The sequence below is a fragment of the Saccoglossus kowalevskii genome, chromosome 1, assembly GCF_978046115.1.
Source record: "Saccoglossus kowalevskii chromosome 1, keSacKowa6.1, whole genome shotgun sequence".
NCBI lineage: Eukaryota > Metazoa > Hemichordata > Enteropneusta > Harrimaniidae > Saccoglossus > Saccoglossus kowalevskii.
Window position 1 is genome coordinate 6,809,759 of NC_140641.1, and position 24,248 is coordinate 6,834,006.

At 35.1% G+C, this 24,248-nt stretch overlaps 2 protein-coding genes across 2 annotated transcripts; both read right to left on the reverse strand.

The window, feature by feature from the left end:
- Positions 1–6,872: 6,872 nt before the first annotated feature.
- On the reverse strand, positions 6,873–10,473 carry LOC100368601 (translationally-controlled tumor protein homolog). Its single transcript, XM_002740180.4, has 5 exons — positions 10,326–10,473; positions 9,003–9,073; positions 8,438–8,628; positions 7,983–8,205; positions 6,873–7,207 (listed from the first exon to the last, which is right to left on the reverse strand). Exons 1-5 carry the CDS (start codon positions 10,351–10,353, stop codon positions 7,205–7,207), a joined length of 516 nt encoding a protein of 171 aa, XP_002740226.1. The 5' UTR covers positions 10,354–10,473; the 3' UTR covers positions 6,873–7,204.
- Positions 10,474–12,262: 1,789 nt separating this feature from the next.
- Positions 12,263–21,387, reverse strand: LOC100369055 (uncharacterized). The gene is made up of 5 exons (XM_085498649.1): positions 21,284–21,387; positions 19,289–19,456; positions 18,856–18,985; positions 14,143–14,326; positions 12,263–12,971 (listed from the first exon to the last, which is right to left on the reverse strand). The coding sequence occupies exons 1-5, from the start codon at positions 21,286–21,288 to the stop codon at positions 12,445–12,447; spliced, it is 1,014 nt and encodes a 337-aa protein (XP_085354775.1). The 5' UTR covers positions 21,289–21,387; the 3' UTR covers positions 12,263–12,444.
- Positions 21,388–24,248: the final 2,861 nt, after the last annotated feature.

A 24,248-nucleotide genomic window follows, 5' to 3' on the forward strand; every position in this document is an offset into this window, starting at 1 on the left:
ACAATGCTTTGGACAGGATGAAAAGTGCAAACCGTATTACGGATATTCTCGACATTCATAACAAACTTTGGTTTTGTATCCGTGGACGATAAAGTGAACGAGACATTTTATTGCTCATTTTTAAAAAAAATCATACTTTAGTCAACTGAAAACAAAACAAAAAATGTAAATACTTCAGTCCATCATTTCTGATCTTTATTACTTAGTGCCCATATAACATCGCTGAAAAAAAATATTAAATATCAATCTACAGTGGATAGTTCTCCAGTACCTTTCACTATTGTATTCGTCAGAGCTAAGTGCATTTTTCTTCTGATGCGGCGAAACACGGTTATAAATGTTTTAATATACGAGAAAATTCAGTTAAAAGTAAAATGTTGCTTCAGAAAATACAAATTAACCGGTTTTTCTATGTTTAGAAATGTCGTTGAAATTTTTCCTGTATTGTTAGTATTAGTTATTTTTTTATGTTTTCTGATTGTATTGTATTTTTCATCAAAACCTCAAATATGGGGTACGATAGCAATAAAGATGCTATTCTTTTCTTAAAGTGGTTCGTGTCGAATTCAAGTTTATATTTTATGTTCGTCATATTTTCATCATTACGAGTTTATACCATCAGGATAACAAAAACACCAGACGATTTTTCGAGATACAAGTGTTCCAAATGTCACGAATATTTGACATTTTTATATTGGTCTCTGTGGTGTAATTATTTCGTCATATCTCAAGATTTTTCTGATTGATATGGGATGGAACAGTCGTATATTAATATTGATATGGATCCTAATAACGTTATACAACATTTTAGAACATTGACTTTGGCAGTTTTCAGTGATATAATTGCTTTTCATTACATACAATGGACGAGTAAAATTCGGTTCAAACTGCCTTGAATGATTAGTGGAATTTTAAAGAAATGAAAAAAGACGAATATTTCCCTATCCGTCATTACAATAAAAGGCCCAATAGACGGGACGAAGAGACTCAATATATTACACCAAATCAAACTAAAAGAACAAGACAGGACGTTTCAGGTGAGAACACAAAAACAGTGAGAAGTATACAACCATGCAGTCTTTATATTAAATACATATTGACAAAGAGGGTGTGATACAAATGTTGGTCCTGACAGCCAATCACTAGGTCGTTGGGCAATTGAGAGCGTAATTCATACATCCAGACTTTGTAACTGGTGTAAAAATTAAGGAATTAATGGCACGGGCAAAAATGGCACGAGAAATAATGGTACAGGTAATAATGGCACAGGAAATAATTGCCTAGGTAATAATGGCATAGGAAATAATGGCTCAGGTGATAATGGCACAGAAATTAATGGGTCGGGTGATATTGCCCAGGTAATAATGGCACGAGAAATAATTGCCCAGCTAATAATGTCACAGAAATTAATCTCCCAGGTGATAATGGCTCAGTATTAATGTCACGAGAAATAATGGCTCAGGTGATAATAACACAGGAAATAATGGCGCAGGTAGTAATGTCACAGGAAATACTGGCTCAGGTGATAATAACATAGGAAATAATGGTGCAGTAGTAATGTCACAGGAAACAATGGCTCCGGTGATATTGGCTCAGGTAATAATGGCACAGGAAATAATTGGCCAGGTAACAATGGCACAGGAAATAATGTTACGGGAAATAATGGCACAGGTAATAATGTCACAGGAAATAATGGCTCAGGTAATACTGGCACAGGAAATAATGACTCAAGTAATAATGACACAGGAAATAATGTCTCAAGTAATATTGGCACAGGAAATAATGGCTCAAGTTGTAATGACACAGGAAATAATGGCTCAGGTAATAAAGACACAGGAAATAATGGCACAGGTAATAATGTCACAGGAAATAATGGATCGGGTAATAATGGCACACGAAATAATGGCTCAGGTAATAATGGCACACGAAATAACGGCCGAAGTAATAATGGCACAGGAAATAATGTCTCGGGTAATAATGGCACAGGAAATAATGGCTCAGTAATAATGTCACAGGAAATAATGGCTCGGGTAATATTGGCACACGAAATAATAGCTCAAGTAATAATGGCACACGAAATAACGGCCGAAGTAATAATGGCACAGGAAATAATGTCTCGGGTAATAATGGCACAGGAAATAATGGCTCAGTAATAATGGCACAGGAAATAATGGCTCAGGTAATAATGGCTCAAGTAATATTGGCACATGAAAGAATGGCTCAAGTTATAATGACACAGATAATAATGGCTCAGGTAATAATGGCACAGGAAATAATGACTCAAGTAATAATGACACAGGAAATAATTTCTCAAGTAATATTGGCACAGGAAATAATGGCTCAAGTTATAATGACACAGAAAATAATGGCTCAGGTAATAATGACACAGGAAATAATGGCTCAGGTAATAATGACACAGAAAATAATGGCTCAAGTAATAATGTCACAGGAAATAATGGCTCGGGTAATAATGGCACACGAAATAATGGCTCAGGTAATAATGGCACAGGAAATAATGGCTAAAGTAATAATGGCACAGGAAATAATGGCTCAGTAATAATGTCACAGGAAATAATGGCTCAGGTAATATTGGCACAGGAAATAATGGCTCAGGTAATAATGGCACAGGGAATAATGGCTCAGCAGTAATGGCACAGGAGATAATGGCTCAAGTAATAATGACACAGGAAATAATGGCTCAGGTAATATTGGCACACGAAATAATAGCTCAAGTAATAATGGCACAGGTAATAATGGCACAGGAAATAATGGCTCAGGTAATAATGGCACAGGGAATAATGGCTCAGCAGTAATGGCACAGGAGATAATGGCTCAAGTAATAATGACACAGGAAATAATGGCTCAAGTAATATTGGCACATGAAAAAATGGCTCAAGTTATAATGACACAGGAAATAATGGCTCAAGTAATATTGGCACTGGAAAAAATGTGGCTCAAGTTATAATGACACAGGAAATAATGGCTCAGGTAATAATGACACAGGAAATAATGGCTCAAGTAATAATGGCACAGGGAATAATGGCTCAGGTAAAAATGACACAGGAAATAATGGCTCAGGTAATAATGGCACAGGAAATAATGGCTCAAGTGATATTGGCACATGAAAAAATGGCTCAAGTTATAATGACACAGGAAATAATGGCTCAGATAATACTGGCACAGGAAATAATGTCTCAAGTAATATTGGCACAGGAAATAATGGCTCAAGTTATAATGACACAGGAAATAATGGCTCAGGTAATAATGACACAGGAAATAATGGCACAGGTAATAATGACACAGGAAATAATGCCTCAGGTAATAATGGCACAGAAAATAACGGCTCAAGTAATAATGGCACAGGAAATAATGTCTCGGGTAATAATGGCACAGGAAATAATGGCCCAGTAATAATGTCACAGGAAATAATGGCTCGGGTAATATTGGCACACGAAATAATAGCTCAAGTAATAATGGCACAGGAAATAATGGCACAGGAAATAATGGCGCAGGTAATAATGGCACATGAAAGAATGGCTCAAGTTATAATGACACAGGTAATAATGGCTCAGGTAATAATGGCACAGGAAATAATGACTCAAGTAATAATGACACAGGAAATAATTTCTCAAGTAATATTGGCACAGGAAATAATGGCTCAAGTTATAATGACACAGGAAATAATGGCTCAGGTAATAATGACACAGGAAATAATGGCTCAGGTAATAATGACACAGAAAATAATGGCTCAAGTAATAATGTCACAGGAAATAATGGCTCGGGTAATAATGGCACACGAAATAATGGCTCAGGTAATAATGGCACAGGAAATAATGGCTCAAGTAATAATGGCACAGGAAATAATGGCTCAGTAATAATGTCACAGGAAATAATGGCTCAGGTAATATTGGCACATGAAATAATGGCTCAGGTAATAATGGCACAGGGAGTAATGGCTCAGCAGTAATGGCACAGGAGATAATGGCTCAAGTAATAATGACACAGGAAATAATGGCTCAGGTAATAATGACACACGAAATAATAGCTCAAGTAATAATGGCACAGGAAATAATGGCACACGAAATAATGGCACAGGTAATAATGGCACAGGAAATAATGGCTCAGGTAATAATGGCACAGGGAATAATGGCTCAGCAGTAATGGCACAGGAGATAATGGCTCAAGTAATAATGACACAGGAAATAATGGCTCAGGTAATATTGGCACACAAAATAATAGCTCAAGTAATAATGGCACAGGCAATAATGGCACAGGAAATAATGGCTCAGCAGCAATGGCACAGGAGATAATGGCTCAAGTAATAATGACACAGGAAATAATGGCTCAGGTAATAATGGCACAGGAAATAATGGCTCAAGTAATACTGGCACAGGAAATAATGGCTAAAGTTATAATGACACAAGATATAATGGCTCAGGTAATAATGGCACAGGAAATAATGGCTCAAGTAATAATGACACAGGAAATAATGGCTCAAGTAATATTGTACAGGAAATAATGGCTCAAGTTATAATGACACAGGAAATAATGGCTCAAGTAATAATGACACAGAAAATAATGGCTCAAGTAATATTGGCACAGGAAATAATGGCTCAAGTAATAATGACACAGGAAATAATGGCTCAAGTTATAATGACACAGGAAATAATGGCTCAGGTAATAATGGCACGGGAAATAATGGCGCATGTTTTAATGGCACAGGAAATAATGGTGGGAATGGTCTAGTGGCAATGAAAGCACACCGTCTTGTGCAGTTTGTTTTATGACGATTCTCTCCGCTGGGATTGCCCTTAAAATCACTTGTGTGTGTGTGTGATTTCCAGTGTCTTCACTTATTAGTTCTTCTGTGATTTTTTTGGCTTTGCAGATTTCGCTCAAACTTGGCAGGTAGGTTACACCTTCACCCTAGTTAGTAGGTAAAATGTGAAAAATTTCTGGTCCACCGTTGCCATAGCCACTGATTTTTCAAATAGCTTCGTGCCAACTATATCTCCTCGTACAATTCTAGGATTAAATACCTCGGACATAGCTCATTCTACTCAGCTTGAGTGTGGGCACAAAGTTAACTCTTCTGTGATTTTTTTGGCTTGGTCGATATTGTTCATACTTGGCAGGCAGGTCATAGCGTCACTAATCAGAAAAAAATCCTGGGCCACTACTGCCATGGCAACAACCAAAAAACTGATTTTTGAATATTTTCGGCCTAAATGTATTACCTCCTACCAGTCTAATCTTGCAATAGCAGTGTTCGAATGATCGTGCTTTTTATTTTGGCTAAGTGGCGCACAGACTGAGAGATCAACCGCGCAACGTAATCTGAACGCAACTTCGAACTTTAAATGAACTGTAAATGCTACGTTCGAACAAAAAAATCTAGAAAATACAATGGCAAACCGGTCGGAAATAATACTTATAACAGCAGAATTCGTGCTAGTGATAAAGTAAAGTGACTTCAAAAGACTGAATGTTTTTTTGCGAACTTCGTATACGGGGCTCGGTTTTAGTTGTAAACCGACGTTAGCTTCACGTTTATGTCCTACCATGGCAACAGCCGAAAACATGTTTTTTTTTTTTTAGCGGAGCGGATCGCCAACCAGCCTACCGGCTTGTTACAAGTTAATAAATGTAAATATGCCGTATAGTGTATGTTATCGGAAGTTTTGTAATCTACTGTTGGTAACGTTTATTAGAGATGTGTTTAACTACACCGTTATTGTTAAAATGCAATAGTCTTTGATTTTATTTGCAGCCTTGGTGAGATTTATTAAAAAGTGTCTGAAATACAACAGTGTCAGTCATTTCCAACTACACCATGATTTCTAAAAGGGAACACAGGTTTTGTTTTTATTTGTGGGATCATATTTTGACAACGGACAGTAAGGGAAACACCATAGCGTAAATTACAAACAAACAAACACAAACATTCAGTTCTTGAAATACGATAAATTTGACCTCCAATAGAGGCGCACATTTGCCAATTACGTAAGCACATGCGCTTCTACTAGAAGGGAATACGGTATTATATCTTATTTCAGGCACTGAAGGCACATACGAAGACCAGAATTACAATGATTGCATACTAACAGAACACTATATAATTGCACCTAAACTTTATTACAAAATCCGAGTTATTTTTATATTCAGTTTATAGTTTTTTGTTGGTTTTTCATTTTATTTTATATATATTTCCGTTACTAACTTCATTTTAGTCTGTTTTGGGTTGTTTTTTAAATTATTAGTCATTGTAATTTGATTAATTTTTACCTGTAATTTTCTTTTGTAACCTTTAACTTACACGCATACACACTGCAAAGACTCCCATTTTGTGCTTCGCACATGGGAGTCAAAAACTTGGCAAAACAAGTAGTGTGTCAATTATGAAAAACTTTACAATATCAAAACTTCAACTAAAATTATCCTTTAGTACTACACCATGTCACCACATTAGTTTTCAATTTGACCTTTAGAGCTTCAACAGGCACACATGTGGAACTATTTCTAAGTTCATTAAAGTTGTGATGCAGTTGCATTTTGCTCAAATTTAATCTTTGTTCCCAAAACGTGTATACTGTACCACACAATTTTTACTAGCATTTTCCATTTTGTGTTTGAAAATTTCAATATGAAATAAACTTGCACATTTCTATACAGTTTGTCAACTTAAATCAAAGTAAATTCTCATTTAAATCTGTACTCGTCATACAAAATAAGAATCAAATCACGTTTTCTTAATTTAAACATGCACATGTATGCATGCATGCATTGTGGTAATTCTTTTGCATGGCAGGGTGCTCGCACATTTGAGACCTTTTGAATAAACTGAGTTTGTATGAAAGCAAAAACAAAATTCATTTTTCAAGCATCATATGTTAACATTGCTTTAATAATCCACCTAGTACACAGTGACATTTTTAGTCAACAGTAATATACAATATGTTAAGTTCATGTACTACTGGAAGCCTGTCAAAATAATGGAAAACAGAGTCCTTGTCCTTTTTAAAAACTATCACCAAGTCATGGATATTGTTATTTTAAAATGAAATTTTACAAGACAGACTTCATTCCATTTCATTATAATAATTTAGATGTGAAAATAAGATCCGCCCGGTGGTGGTAGATGAAGCAGCAATTGCACTACACTGCACTGGTGTCCATATATTCAAAGTTTGGCACAGTACTTGATTCACTGATGAAAGCAAGAATAAAAGACAAGTTAACAAAAAACAAAAGCAGTTGTGTAAATGTATGTAGTAGTCTGTCAAGATGGCAACAGGAAATTAACATCTTGAAAAGGGTGTACTACAAATTACTATTGCATCTCATTGCAACTAACAAAGCAATTAAGCAATACTTTGACAGCAATTATTTTGAGAAGCATGCAATCGTATACATAAGAAATGTCTATGATGCAATCGTGGTTGGTGATAAATTAGAACAATCTTACAAGACTGTCTATCATCATGTCACACATTTAAAATTTCTATAATGAAGTCCTGTTACTACAGCCTTACATAGTGTATGAACACCAATGCAGTTCATCAGCTAGCAATATTGCTTTCAGACAAGCATCACCATTCTACGAGTTCTTTTCATCTGCGGAGACTAATGCGTTGTGGGAGACACCATTATTTTGAGGTGTAAAACAACTTCATCCTTTTAAAAATCTTGCAACAAACAGTTTCCAGTTATGGGCCAACAAAATATTGATTAGGTAGATAAGGTTTTTATTTTAGTCGTTTTCCAACTGACTAACTTATAACAGGTTATGTCTATCACAATCATGCATTAAGAAAGAATAGCCACCAATTGCAAGTTAGTCATTTTTTTGAATATTCCAACAGTGGTGTTCTTTTCATTAACTACATCGCAGGAAGATTTTTTTTAAAAATTCATAAAGAAACCAGAATTTGTTCAGTTTAAAGGATGAGCCAATTTAACAGTGATTGCATATTATTACTTACATATTTTTCTTGCTCGAGTCCATCTTTGAAGTATATGAAGTATGGTGTAACACCATCCTCTCTATAATTTAACAGTGGTAACATTCCATCATGGTTCATATTCTCTCCCATATATATATCAAAATCTTTATACTGTTCAAGAATTGTTTTGATAAACTTTTGCATTCCTTTCATGAATGGATCCACTCTTTCAGGATTACTTTTAGCTAGTCTGGTTTTTATTCTGAAATGAGAAAAAAGAAGTTTTTCAGTGTGATGTGCCACAAGGAGTTCTGTAATGCACTAAGAATTGTTAAATCACATTGCACTAATGTAAACAAAATAAACAATTTAAATGTGATGCATGTCAAATAACACAGGAAAATATTAAGTAGAACAAATTCTGTCCATGCATGTACATGTAAGGAGTGTTCAAATTGGTTATGTCAGACACATCAGCTTGCTTCCATACTTACTCTTTTGCATATCCACTAATGTAAGATTTGTATTCCTTCTTGGTATACTTGGGATCCATTTTTTGCAGATGATGAATACGGACAATATCTATTTCTGTGACTGCGCTGTCAGCTACCTCATCACCACCACCTTCTGCTGATGCATTGGCACCAATTTTACTTTCATCAATGCCAGTATTTTCAGTGAGAGACTATATACAAGAGAAGTCAAGAAGTGTTAACCAACACTACTGATGCCAAATCAATGCTGATTATAGAAAACAGCTATTATGACAAACCATTGTTACATCTGAATGTGGTAATAATAAACGACATGTAGCATGAATGATAAAGTATGTGCATTTTTACAACTCTACAGCAATTTATTTGATCAACATACATGTATGTATGTATGTATGTAGTAGTCTGTCAAAATGGCAACTGGAAATGCACATCTTGAAAAGGGTGTACTACAAATTACTATGGCATCTCATTGCAACTAACAAAGAAATAAAGTATGTACTTTGACAGCTATTAGGAGAGATGCAAACCACGTCATTGACATTAGAATTATAGTGTTACTTACTGCACCGTCAACTTCATAGTACAGGTCATCTATTAACTTCATTGTGTAAGAGTCACTGAACATCTCATCTCCTGTGTCAAAAGATGCAACAAAATAACTTTTAATTCAATTGTAATGTTTATTACAACGAGAACTACAAATTTATATTGACCAAGTAATAATGTCCTTGTTCAACTTGAAAAAAATTGAAGTCAGAGTTGCGCATGGTTCAGTCATCTAAATAATACGGTTAGGGGATCACCCCAATCACAGTTCTGCAGGAGTTGTAGGATTTATAGTTACAGCAATTGCATTGATTTTGAATCTGGTTCAATCAGGGTAACAATTATCTACTCTGCGGTCAAAATCTCTAATATGGAAAACAGCTCCCCTGAGAAGCCTACTGAATACAGCCATCTTTAATTTGGAAATTTAACAAAATATGAACAGTCACATCGACACGAAAACATTATGGATTAATAAGTTGCATGAATTCCAATGCAAATTAGTGAATCTGTGAAAGAAGTACCATTAATGCTCATCTCATTTCTAAGCATCCATTGCGTTCTGTTATGCCATTGGTTAGAAACATGTTCAATTGACACAGGTGGAATGAATACTAGGAATGCCTTCAAATACAAACAAACTAAGAGTGCACTTCGAGAGATCATTGTATATTTATTGACGAGAGACATTTGATTTGATACAAAATTTAGTATGAAGAAAAATGTACAATAAATCAATGGTCGATAAAGACTTCCTAAGCCCCCCCCCCCTCACCAAATCGTAGCTTTGCACCTCCAATGACTCTCCCCAGTTTTAATTGTATATTGTGTCCTCTTTCGGACAGTTATCTGGAGGGGTATATACAATTACATTAACGGGCTGGATTGTTTGGGTTGAGGCCTTGAGGACCCCCCCCCCCAAAAAAAAAAAACGTGGACAATGCGAGATCGAAATTTGCAGGGACACAAAAAGTTGGACATGTCCCACGTTCACCAACGAGTTTTGTTAGGTTGTACACAAGCACGTTTCGTAAAATATTTTGAGTACAAATGTACGTAAACACAGTTTGCTTTCAATTTGATATGAATACAATTGTCAAGCCTGGCAGTTATATCTTTTAATATTTACAGAATGTCACGACATTTTATTATCCGATCACGTACGCTCACTCGACACATAGGCATTGAACATAGACGGCGGTAGCCATTGGTCACAACACCGAACTGGTGGCATCCAAGACATTTTTTCATTAATCACCAAATTTACCCATCGATAGTTCAAAATGAAATAAAATACTACTTTCGTTTATATAATAAAGACATGGACAACACAACTTACCAGAGATAATATCCTTAAAAATGATCATTTTGAAAGGATTCTCTCGGATTCAACCGGCAAAGACTACTTCAACGGAAGTGGCGGACACGGAAAGGACCGAGGTTTTTCTGCGATGTTGCAATGTCCTCTCCGAACACACCCGAATATGACGTCACTTCGGAATTACCAAAGAGGGCGCTACAAACGACGCTCATTCCTCATTGTAGGTCTTACTCCACAATGGCTGGCGAAGATGCGATGAGGCTACCTAACTTGCACTCTTTGGCTAACATTGACGACTGAAAAAAGTATTAACTCCATGGCCCCAGAAACGTGGTTTGACTACAACTAAATCTTATCATTCCCTTGACTTTTACCGTATCGCTTTTGCTCGCAATATCCAGGCAAAAAACATAAGATAACCAAACGTTTTGTTGTTTTTTTTGCATGAAAAATGTGTCAATGGTTCCATTGGTTCTTGTGTCAAAAATCTGTTGTCATAAGATAGCTACTTGAGCTGGTCTCAAGTTATTGAGAAATGCTGAAAAATACTACATGTACTAGTATTTATTTACTAGTATTAATATAGTATTAATACTACTAGTATTTATTTTTTATTAGTGTTTTAATATGAATTTGTACAATACAAAATAGCAAATTTTTTTTCATGTTTTACTCAATTTTACTCTTGAAAACTCATTTTGTATGGTGTCTATATCAACAATTGCGTAATACGTGTAACAGCCATTTTGTTTTATAACGCATTATATTCTTTAAACATTTATAACATTCCCAGGATGTATATTGATATCCTGAAGGCATGAAAGTTATTTTTTTTATAAATTAAATATTTCTATTTTTTTTTTTAAATTTCAAATGGCTATTGAAAACAAATAGACCAATGATTGAACTGAACTCATGGGTAATGGACATTACTAAATGGCTTCCAGGAACAATGTTTTTTTAATGTTTTATCAATTTCCATCCATGAAAGCCATTCATGACGTCTTCATGTTTCTACAGAGGAGTCAGGTAAGGCATGTTTATAATTGTAAACCCTGTAAACACGTATATAATTGTATAAACCCATTTCATATGAAAACAGTTCACTCTCCATTCCTTGAAGTAGACATGTATTATTAGTCAATGCAAATGTTCATATAATGTGTAACTGCTATTTGAGTTTTAAAATATTTATGTTTACTTTCTAACATACACTTCTAACGTGACTCCACTGTACTAACAAAAAACAAAACAAAGAATATAACAGAAGTTCATTCAATGAGTAATTAGTTACCTACACTTGTATTAAATTTTAAACACTGAGGATGCTTTGTAGTCCTCAAAGTGCAAAGTGGTAAATAAGGCATCTTAACCTTTTCACCACCACACTTTCTCAGCCAAATTATTCTGTACTTTTTATTATATTCTTCAATATTTCTGAAAATAAATCCTAATTTAGAAGCCAACTAAAAAAAAGTCAATTTTGAGTTAGTTTTTAATTTGGCTATTTTTGTCCCAATCTTCTGAAGGAAGTACGGAGAGTATACACAGGACTATTTTATGAATTTGTAATGAAAAGAGGGAACTGGTGGTGAAAAGGTTAAACAGGTGATTATTCCACAAGGTGACATCTGCCTGGAATTCAGCCAGCCACTTGGCAAAAAATAAGTCTATCATGAGATCAAGACAAGTAGGAAAAATCGTGTTTCTTGACCAATTGGCAAGGGACGCTGTTTGTTGTGGTAGTTTCATTTCTGTAGAAGGTGATTTTAGTAACATCAGGTTAAATTTCACATTTCCAAATTTTATGTCATGTGAATAAAATCCAATACAAATCTAAATTAGTTTTTGTTGAGAAGTCATAAACTATGTCATAGTTCACCATATATTCAGTTTAGCACCATATTGAATATGGGCATTATTTTCTGACCATATCTCTCTCAAGATGGAGAAAATTGCAAGCAAGAATAATATTTATTCAGTATTATCATGTACCACATTATAACAGACTTGGCAACAAAAATTGTCTTTCAACTCGCTTTCTGTAATTGAATTGAATTTCATCAATCGGCAAAGTATGACTACTGAATGAAAGATAACACGATAAAAAAATATAATATATAGTGGACATCATGGATTATTTATATTTATGACTATCCAAGTATCTGTCTCTGTGTCTGTCAGAGTCTCTGTGGACTCCTCTATCTCTAGAGCTCTCCCTGTATTTGTGATGACTTCCTCCATCTCTGTCCCTATTCCCATGCCTGTGATGACTCTCCTTATCTCTGTGCCTCTCTTCATCTCTATAATGGCGCTCCCTGTCTCTGGCGTCATTGTCTCTAGGACCCCCATCCCTGTCCCTGTCTCTGTTACTGTGATGATCTCTGTATCTATCCTTATCTCTAGCCATCTTTTTTTCATTGCTGTCTCTTCTCCGCGATTTCTGGTCATGTTCTGTGTCTTCTCTTCTCATCTTTCTATCCTGCTCAACATTATCTTTGGATCGTTTATATTTTTTCTGCTCATCTTCTTGACTTTTGTCTTCATCTCTTTCTTTTCTCCTTTTTTTATCTTTGCTATATTTTGATAATGATGATTCAACAATTGTGTCTCTTGACTTAAGTTCCCTCTTTTTCTTCTTTGCCTTCTTTTCTTTGTGTTTGTCTAGAAAATCAGAATTTTAAAAAAACGATGCATTTGTAACTCAACGCAATCAAGAAATAAATGCTGGTGTACCTGGATGACGTAATATTGTTGGAATTTCAGTTGGAAAAGTCAATGCTGAAGATCAGAGATGAAATCTGTTCTTTATACTGATGAACTAACTTCCATAATAATAGATGCTCAACTAAATACCCTGTGACAAAAGCATGAGGAGATAATAAATAGAGGATCTTAAATAGCGGCTGTGTGATAAATATACCGGGTAATAATTCTTATAATGATCTGAGCCTTTCTCCATGTATCCACTTTGCAGTTTTTGTCGTCATTAATTGGAAAATTACATTCTGTGACGATGTCAAAGGATTCTTGGCATGTTCTTTATTCCTTTGCATATAAAAATGTTGTTCCTTGAAAAAGCGCAGTTTACAAACAATTTATAGCAATTGCTAATCAAAGAAAACTTAGAAAGAACTCCCGTGTTCTGAGAATATTGGAGACACATTAAAATTAATTAAAACTTGCCTCTTAAACGAAAAGCTTGGCAACTAGTTTTTGTCTGCTATTTGAGATGCAAAACATGTAATTCAAATTATCAAAATTTATAATACATACAGAAAATACATTTGAGATCGAAAGAATTCAAAATTACTATAACACAAAATAGACTGTGGTGAATGTTAAAATCATTAAATAAGCCATGTTTTAGTATCTTTGGTGATGACGTTACAATTTAGATTTGAATGCATCGACCAATCGGATCATCAATAGCCTATTGGATATCAGGGTGGGATATCAAAAGTATCCAATGGTTATATCACATGATACATGGGATAAATGCAAATACTTTCAATATGTAAACTTGTTATTCCACTACAACAACAAACTGGTCCTACCTATTCGTAAGTCATCGTCAAAGACATATGTTTGATGATATCTGTGAAGTTTGAACTTAAATGGTCCAAGCCTGTGTGAAATACTGCTAGATATGGATACACACACACAAAACCAAAATGATACACATCGAATGGATATACACATACATAACAAATTCAACAGATCTTGGAGGCTTACAAAGCAAAGTGGCTGCTCTGCTAAGTAGGAAACTCCATGCATACTCATTTTGGAATTTATTTGAACAGAAACAAACAATTAAAATGACTGAACATATTACCTTTTTTCACTGTTTTAGTGTGTAATTCTTCTTCTTCATCTTCCGAAGATGGTGATGATGGAGGAGGCGTTTTTGGTGCACATCCTTCCATTCTAATCTTCTTTGTCAGATCATCTAAAGTATCATCGTCTTTCGGTTTGCGATAATCTGCCACATGGTCAACTCGCAATATACGACCCAGTAGCTGTAATCACACAAACCAATTGAATTGGTTAACAAGAGAGCTTTCTTTTCACTAACTTGCTCAGTCCATCGCATCACAAACCAAGCAGTTACCAGTAGATTGGAAAGATTATCAGATACTAAGTACGTAGTTGCATCACTGCACTTTCTTAAAGCATTCATGTAATTAACTCATATATCGGTAATTAGTGCATACCCTTGTGTATTTTTGTGAAAATTTTTGGTAGAATCTTGTAAACCAATTTTATTTTACTAAGTACATTTAAAAAAAATATGGTTTACATTTTTTGGTGGCCATCTTGGTATGTTGGCGGCCATCTTGAAATATGTCACCCGAAAACCACATTTTCCTCAAAATTTCATATTTGATTTCCATATTACTTTGTAATAATCCATGTTTCTCAAAGCTGTATGAATTCTTGGTTAATGCACATGGATAAAAATAATTCAATATGGCTGCCATATCCAGGTATGATACTATTGCAAAATTTAATCAGCCAACTATCATAGACCATTTCAGGTTGGTAGATTTGTGTCTACCATAGTAAAACCACTTGACTTCAACCATACTAAAATCACTTTCTATATCATGAAATTACATACAAATGTTATTGCGATTCAGCATGCCAATTTCTGTTATATCACAGATTCAAGATGGCTGTAAAATTCAAAATGGCTGTACATTTGGAATTACAACATAATAATATAGTATGTTACTATTTCATATAAAAGTATAAAAAGTATATGGCTGTGTAATGATATTACTTTATTTAGTCAATCTTCTTCTGTCTCTGAAGCAAATTCAGAGTCTTGTGTTACTTGTGTATTTTTTTTACACTTTTCATAGTTGGCTTCACACATGCACATTTCAGTGCAATTGACATCGTTCTGTCTACACGTGGCGTCCATGACATTGTCATGCCACTTTTGACTAACTGAACTAGTGATTCTGGTGCTGAAGGAAGTCTTGTCAGGACTGGCATCAGTTCATTATTTGGCTCATGTGACCAACCTAACACAGTGGCTTCAAGTTTCTGTGGTTTAGCAACAAGAACCTGCTGCCAAATCCTACATTGCAGGTGTGCTCTTCATGTATGTTCATGAATGGCACCTTGTGTTGGTGGAAGTTTTTCAGTCCCCTGATAAGCCTTCAGTGCCAGAAAGTGAGACCATCTTGCATCCTTTGCCTGTGTATGTGAGGACTTCTTTGTTTTATACAGCTAACATACAAGCTCTTTGCATCCTTTAAGTACCATTTCACTGGGTTCATCGTCAATACCTAAGACAGAGAGGGCACTGCTGACATTGTCACTAGCTGTAAGGAAGGCATTCCACAATGTATTTTTGCTTTTGCCATGAATGTGACCAGTGGTGTCTCAACCACTGATTGCATGTAGACCTCTCAATGCTGCTACTTTGCATCTCCCAAGAGCATTGTAGATAGGCTTTAGTCTTACAAGGTGACGTTTTTCACCTGTTCCCATGATCAATGATGCTTCTGAACCCAAGCTGGGCTGTGTAGATATTGTTAGAACCATCACATCCGTAACTGAGGAATAGATGTGAACATTTAACCCAGAGCCACAAACCTCGGCAGCATAAAGTATAAGTAAGGTATCTGCCTCTTCCTGAGTGCTCTGGACCTCTACAATATCTGATTTTTGCTGATTTGAATAGACACCTTGACATGTCAACGAAGTAACTAACGAATTGAAGTGCTCTTTCAGCAAGGTACAAGGTTAACTGCTCCTTTGTTTTAGTACTACTGAGAAAAGTGCCAAAATCTATTATAGAAGTTGTGTCTTCTACTTTGTAACATGGCTGCTGTTGCAACTTTCCTTTTGTGCGAAGCTTTCTGGTTGCATCCTTCAGAGAAGTCTGAACAATGTAGTCATCAAATACAAGGTATGTGCATATATATCCTTGCGACTTCCTATCTATTGCTTTAACAAACTGTTTGGCAAGGTCATTACAGTTATTGATGACCGATTTAAAAACCACCAGTTCCTGAACTACTGCCATTGCATCAAACAGAATACATGTCTGGTCAGGAATCTCTGTACTTGTGCTATTAGATACTGAATTTGCTATTGGTTCTGCTACTAAACGCTTCAACTGGTGCATGAGTTGTGCTTTGTCTTGACATGGATGTAGTCTACCATCACATGTCATTAACTGCTGATTGGTGGTGGATAACTTGTATGTTCTAATTACTTCTTTCATGTCAAGTTCTCTTGAGGACCTCGCAATTATTAGAAGACGTGCCATGAGTGAGTTGGATGCCCGTAGACTTGTCTGTTTCATCGCTGTATTGGTTTTTAATGGCTTACAACCAGCACTCCACCCAAGAACTTTTACCTTGCTCATATTTTCCCGCAGATTTTTATTTCCACAAATCCGTTCTTCAACAAACAATCTGTAAGCCCTTTCTTCACGAGATTCTGTTCCAAGTATGTTTTCTGCTACAATGTCAGGAAGTATGACTTTTGTCATCAAATTGAACAACTTAAGTTCAGTTCCATCATCTGAATCACCCACTCTGAATGGATTGGAGTTTGATAGCACTTTTTTAAGGTCATGCATATACTTCTCTTGTTGGTTTAATTTAGTGTCTGTCATTTGGTGGTGTGAAGTTCTTGTAAACTTTGTCACTCCTAACATGTTCTCCAACTCAGTGGATAGTCTTGTTAATTCAGGAGCACTTAGGCAATACCTAAGTAGAGCTTCAGGGTTTGTGGTTATTCTAGATACTCCTCCATCACCTTTGTTGACATATTCTGCGCTTGGTCCACTCCAATAGCTGTAAATGCTACAGGGTTGGTCTTCACAGTGAAGTTGCCCTGGGCAAAGTCATCCAAGATCCATTTATTTGAATATTGAGTTGGATCCAGGTAGGCAACTTTAATAACTCTTTTGTATAGATCCATATCAAGCCAAACACACAGTGGTTTATGGGAAACATTACTTCTGACAAGCTCATTCAGTTCGTGTAGCTGTAAGAGTGAGGTAGTAAAAGTCTACCATTCATGGGCTGGTGCATTAATAAGAGGTAAAGCGTGTACCTGGTCAAGTGTTTTCTGATTATCTGATATTGAATCTGCATTGATTGAGTTGTAAGCAGCCCACACAGGTATAAATTGTTTTGCTGGGGTAGCTTCCTGGGTGGCTTCCTGCGCCATGATCTGGAGGCCAGTATCTCCACTGACATTTGACTGTGCTACTGCTGTAGTTTCTGTATTGCCGTCTGGGTGTTCCATGGTCTGTGTTTCTGCACTGATACTTGACTGTGTTGGTAAGAGAGCATATCCAACTCATGTATACTAGATACGCATTGGGTAGCTTTGCTGGTGGATGCCTGCTCATTAGTATGTGTGTACTGATACATGACTGTGTTACAACTGTAGTTTCTTCAGTGGTGGGTGGTTGTTCCATGATCACAGTGTCTGTACTGATACATTTGTGTACAGAAGAATCGTGCCAACAACCAAGCAGTGATACAATGTTGTGACTCCAGTAGCTTATCGAGATGTTGGAAAACTTGAAATTCAGTATAATGCTTTGGGTTTAGGTGCTCCGATAATATTACATGACAATAACTCTACACCAGTTAGAGGTGAATTACATTAGCACGTAATACTGTCTGGGGGTACATTATGTCCCTGTATTATCCATCTCAGTAATATGTCAAGCTCAGACGGTCCATTTGTTGCTGCTAGTGAACCACTAAATGTCCATGTCTTGGCTTGTTCGATGGTCCTGCGCACAATTTGTGCACATTGAAATATTACTTGCACCTCTTCAATGCCATTCTTGTGTGCTGCAGCATCTACTGCTGCAACTTGTGCTGCTCTTGAGTGAATCATTGTCGGCCAAGACCTAACTTTTGGACGTGTGAATTCTACATTCTCAGTTTCTATGGCAGCCATTTTGAATTTGGTAGCCATTTTGAATTTTCACTGCCATTTTTAGTTATATCTCATCAATGTAAATTGACATAGTATTGAAGTAGAATTGAAAAAACATAAATTATTACGAAAAAGGGTGGTAAAATAATGAGCAATATGTGTTTTTTATGTCAAATTCAAAATGGCTGCCACAAATCCAAGATGGCGTCCAAAAAAATGTAAATCATATTTTTTTATAATTTTATGATGTACTAAATGCAAAAAAATTGATTTGCAAGATTCTACCCAAATTTTTCACGGGATTCGTTATTGTGACACAAGGGTATGCACTAAATATAATAACATAGGTATACAACAGGGATATCTATGTATGGTTCTAGATGATATAACAATGATTTATAACAAAAATAAGAATACCTAAATAGATCCATATTCAATGATATTGGGAACTCATTTCAGTGTACACTATGAACATATGATTACATAAACTGAAATGCAACTAATATAATGTTTGAAGTAATACTTGATATTATTACGATCCTTTTTAACATAATTTAACATCCATCAAACATACATCATTCTGAGCTAAGAGCCAGGGTTTGTAATAACTGCAATATTTTTTTACCTTAGTGCCATTAAAATTATCCACAGCAAGAACTGTACTTCTTTGGTCCTCATAACAAATAAAACAGAAGCCTTTCGTCTTGCCAGTCTTTTTGTCGCGTACTAGGTTTATGTTGGCAATTTCCCCATACCTACAATTGGATGATTCTTACATTTAAACATTTCCTGATACAGAATTTTCACTTCACCTTTTGCTTTATTAAAATCAAATAGGGATAAATAGAACGATTTCAGGCACAATCATGAGCACACAATAGTTTTCCTAAATAACTATTTCAACATGCATGTAAAGTGGCAAGTGAAAATGTTAAAAAAAAAAGAAAAAAGCTTCATATTTAACTATAAACCAACTAAATCTACTGCAGCACTGACTTTAGGGTGCACCCATACATATCAGCTATTGGTCGTTCTTACATAAATTGTGTGTGACTTACTGTGAGAAAACACAGAGTATATCGCCCTCTGTTAAATCATATGGCAAACCACCAATAAATATCCATGCACTATCTTTGTACTGATTATGCCATGTCTTTGACGGATCAATTGCTAGCTGTGCTTCCGTTTCATTCAACTTATTAATATTCTTGACATTTGTTAACGGACTGCAAAAAAAAAAAAAAATCTCAGAAAAATTAGATGAAAATGGCATACTATTGTACTTTTAAAATGGTACAAAGCAACAAAGAATATGTGGCTTCTATTAGCGCATCTACACATATGAAAAATGATGAATTTTTGGTTCTCAATTGTTCAAAAAGAATGGGTGCGATTTCTATTAGGGATGCAGCTTCTAATACAGATTTTACGGTAGTAATGTAATAGTTTTGTCATTTGAAATCATATACACAAAAAGCTTATGAGTAATAAATACGTGTTTTTAGCTCTGTATATGGGAGCACAAAATGCCAATCTTACATATTGAATCTGATCTGAAAACCAAAATGATAGGCATCAAGATCAAAATTGCATTAAGTTCGGACCAAATCTGTCCATGTATGCCAAGATCCTGTTCCTGAATGGCTGAATTGCTTGGTTTTGATGAAATTTTAACATTAAAAAGGCCACCAATGTGCATATTTTTACATGATGTATGATGTGTATATAAAGTTTGAACATGGCAGGGCATGTCAGAGATATGACTCAGTCTCTAGAACAGCATTAAAAAAACACAAGTTAGCATATGGCATTCGTTAGATCCAATTGTTATTATTTTAACAATATTTGGAACCCTAAAAAAAGCCTTGCTACATGGATCTCCAACAAATTTCTCTCCTACAAATATACAATCCTACAATAATGCATATGTGTCTGATGTAATGACACACAACAGTTCTACACCAACCCTTGTTTCTGTTTGTCTTTGCAGTAGAGACATTTTTGGAACACTATTCAAAAGCATTAACAAATGAAATTCAAACAAATTGGAAGCTAACAAATTGTTTATTACATATTTCCTCCTATTCATGCAAATTCAGACCATTGGTCAATTCAAGCCATACAGTGTGCCCATTGGTCAATTCAAGCCATACAGTGTGCCCATTGGTCAATTCAAGCCATACAGTGTGCTCTCTAACAAGATTGATTTTGTATGGCTTCAAAAATAAAATTCATGTGACTGATTTCTTTCATTTGTATTATTATTTTGTCTATAAAATGTGAATTCCATTTTACCAAAATTACAAATTCCATAGCTACAGTAATATGTGTGACAAGATGGCACGTCAGTGACTTAGCACATCTATTTGTATCACAGCAATTCTTTGTGTGTCAATAGCATGTCATATCAGCTTAGAGTTCACTCTGCTGGAGATTTAGCAATGACCTGTAAATGTAACTGTTAATAAGGACACAAATATAAAATTACTAATATAGTTAAAAAAAATAGTTTCATTCTAAAATTATTACATAAATCTGTAGTAACATCATCATTTTATAAAGTCAAACCTGTATATAGTGACCACCCAAGAGACTTTATTAAAATAGTCTTTCGAGACAGGTGGTCGTTATATAAAGGTTGTTATTATGGATCACAAACTCATACATTTGACATAAAATTATGAAATAGTATTGTTGCAAAAAAAAACAAAAAAACATTTATTTGAGTTGATAAAAAATAAAAATCTAATTTTACTTTTAAAAATTTACTTTTTATAAACAGAATGGTAAATATTATTTTGGTCTTTAAACAAAGACTAATCTGCAAAAACATTGGCGGTCTTTATACACAGGTTGCTCCTGTAACTACCTAGAAGCGATCACTATAGGCAGGTGGTCTTTATATACAGGTTTGACTGTAATATTTATACTTAAAACAACTAGAAAGCATAAATAGAACGGCATTTTGAACTACATTTTTAGTGATAATTTTATACAAGGTGGAACTGCAGACACTAAACTAGCGTGGTTACGATGATGTTACTTCTACTTACTTCATTATGACGTGGTGTTATATCCTCATTTGAGAATGATGGTGACAGTATGAACTAAAACCACAATCTAACGTCTTTGATCGTACAAACATTTGTTTTCACTGAGTGACCTTTGACCTAGCGATATATTTCCAGCCTATTCATTCAAACCTGAAAAAATAGGCATTGTTGAAGAAAATAATTTTTATAATAGATGTTCCGAAAGCATCTATAATCGAATTAGATATTTTCTGTGCAGTTAAGCAATAGAAAGTTCAGCAAACATCTCGCAAAATTCCATTATTTAGACCATCACGTTTAAATTCAATTCTGACGATAGAGGGCGCCATTTGTAGATCGCTGGTTGACACATGAGACGGGAACCAGGCAAATCATTGTACGTGTGTACCCGGTACTTGATAATATCATTCCCAACACAGAGGGCGTTTACATCCCATCGCATTCAGTTCAGCAATGGTTCTGGTATGGTCACATATAGTCTAGGATTAATAACAAACACAGTATGAACACTCTACCGAGTGTAACACGGAACATATAACTAGACAGGTTATTTCTTCAACAACCATTTTTCTGTGAAAGTGTTGATCATGACACATGTAATATAACAACTTGATGTGTTAAGTGAACCAATCTACTATATTATTATTTATGCAATTCAAATACAACAAAAGTTAGGAAAGGCGATTCCTAATTTAGACTTTATTTTAGATCCAAATACACATCTATAATTATGCCGTGAAAAAAAAGTTTGCTATTAAAATAGTTTATATAACTACAGTTCAGTTTTGTAATAGCCTGAAACCATATTACTTACAAATCACAGAGGTGGCGGCACGAAATTTTGCATGGGCGAGATCTGCCATATTTTAAAATCTAGACCCTCTGAAACACTATTCCCTGCATTAATTTTGCTGACATACAAGGGTTTCAGCTTGATTTGTGGGTAACGACCCGCCCCCATATTTTTGTCGTGCCATGCGTCTCTGTGCCGCCGCCACTATTCAGTTGGTTAAAAATGGTATTGTAAGTAAGTTTTATTCGAAAGTGCAAATTGGCGATGAAATGTTTTTCACTAGAGAAAACTTATGACGGACATGCCAATCATTACAAGCCCGAACTTGAATATGGCCGGTAATGTGAGGGCGCTTACACTGATGGCAAGTCTGTTGTGATTTCGCGATTACAGTTATTCTCTAAAATAATAATTAACAGTTTATCAAATGAAACAGCTGTATAATTGTTATATATTATTCCACCTATTTGAAAATGACATCACCAAATTCTCTTCAATCGGAGACATTATTTTATGATTTTAACTCTAGGATGATAATTTAAATGACACTGTTAACGATGTCAATAACAAGCATCCTCCAATCCCGTCAGCTTACTTTACCTAAGATAATTTTACGTTAAGAAACAATATGGATATCATTTCATCTTCCTGTGTCAACAAATTCGGTCGAAAACTTTCAATTATGCCTAGAATGTAATTTGGCCATTTTAAACGGACGTACTATCGGCGATTCAGTTTGAGCACTCACCTATTTTACCCATGGAAGTTGTAACTGCGCTGACATTGGATTCATCTCAACAACTTAACCCAGTTATCCGATCACAGTTCTTTAACGCTATCTGCATTACACCTGGAACCCCTGCCACGAAAATATATTTGGGATGATGACTCTAAAAACAAATTCTTATTTAAGTTGAAAATGACAGAAAGCACAGTGTATTTTGTGAAAATGATTTAGAAAAAGCGGTCGACGACTCATAAAGTAAAACCGGGCTGACCAAGACTTTTGGACACTAATGAAAGGAAACAATTCAAGAATACAATTAACCAAATTAAAGGAGAAAGAAATGAAAGTTAATCACATATCCAACCTTGAGAATTTTAAAGGCGACTCTATTGTGGTTTTGCAAAATACTGATAATAATTAACAAATAGAGAAATAGAGAAACCGAGAAACCGTGACGTCATCCATAGGTAAGTATCACCCAATTGATCCCATCGATTTGTTTTCATACTTCAATAAATTGTTTAACTCAAATGTTTCCAGTGACAGCAACAAAAACAAACGACAGAAATTTGAACTTGAACGAACAAAACAATATTTGCACTAAGATAAAATGTGCAACGAAATATTCACAATTGGTCAGTTTATTCTGACAGATGTCATAATTATTTAACACTGTTACTACATCCAATACATAAATAAGGTTCAAAATTTATTCCATCCAATTACAGAGAAATTGCCATATCAAGTTGTCTTGGTAACCTATTTACAAGTGTACTAAATACACAATTAACGGGATCTTTGTACAGGAAAAACATTCTCTCTAATCACAGGCCTTTCAGTGATAATCTATTTTTTGTAATGAAATAGTGAAACAACCCTGCCAAAAACATTTAATTATCTCGGAGTCATTCTGAGCTCTGAAGTAAGTCTCTATATTGAAGATATGGCCAAACACATAAATAATATCAGTAACTTATCTCTATTTTAATTTATGTTTACAATAAGCCTTCACAGTTCACCAAACATTGCCTTAAACACACAATAATAGGAGTAACATTGTAAATATTTTGTAAATGTATTTTCGTTTGTATAATTGCCAGTTTATGTTCTTTTATTGTCTGTAGTTTCCAGAGGCCTTACAACTGTACTTTTCAAAGTCAGTGTTGTGTCAATAAATAAATAAAATAAATAGTGTATTGATAAGAATCTGTCGTCATCTATAATCAACAATAACATCAACACCAGGCGACGAATAGTGTGATTTCATGTATTTAGAGTAATCAACGTCAACAATTTTTATAATTATCATCAGCTATATTGTCTCCGACTTTCTTTAAGTCAGTGTTTGTTGTGTGTAGACACTACATTATTTTGGCTCCTTTAATTAAAAATATAAACGGCGTCACTACTCACGGCACAACAAAGGCTTTCTTTTCATCTTTATA

What these genes read in the sequence shown, in the direction of transcription:
- LOC100368601 (XM_002740180.4), bottom strand. Translation starts at nt 10,353, where the DNA reads ATGATCATTTTTAAGGATATTATCTCTG. An exon ending in ACTATGAAGTTGACGGTGCA is followed by an intron (nt 8,629 to 9,002) that starts GTAAGTAACACT and finishes TCTTGTATATAG; the next exon opens with TCTCTCACTGAAAATACTGG. An exon ending in ATTAGTGGATATGCAAAAGA is followed by an intron (nt 8,206 to 8,437) that starts GTAAGTATGGAA and finishes TTCTCATTTCAG; the next exon opens with AATAAAAACCAGACTAGCTA.
- LOC100369055 (XM_085498649.1), bottom strand. An exon ending in ATACTCTGTGTTTTCTCACA is followed by an intron (nt 18,986 to 19,288) that starts GTAAGTCACACA and finishes ATCCAATTGTAG; the next exon opens with GTATGGGGAAATTGCCAACA. An exon ending in ATAATTTTAATGGCACTAAG is followed by an intron (nt 14,327 to 18,855) that starts GTAAAAAAATAT and finishes GTGTGATTACAG; the next exon opens with CTACTGGGTCGTATATTGCG.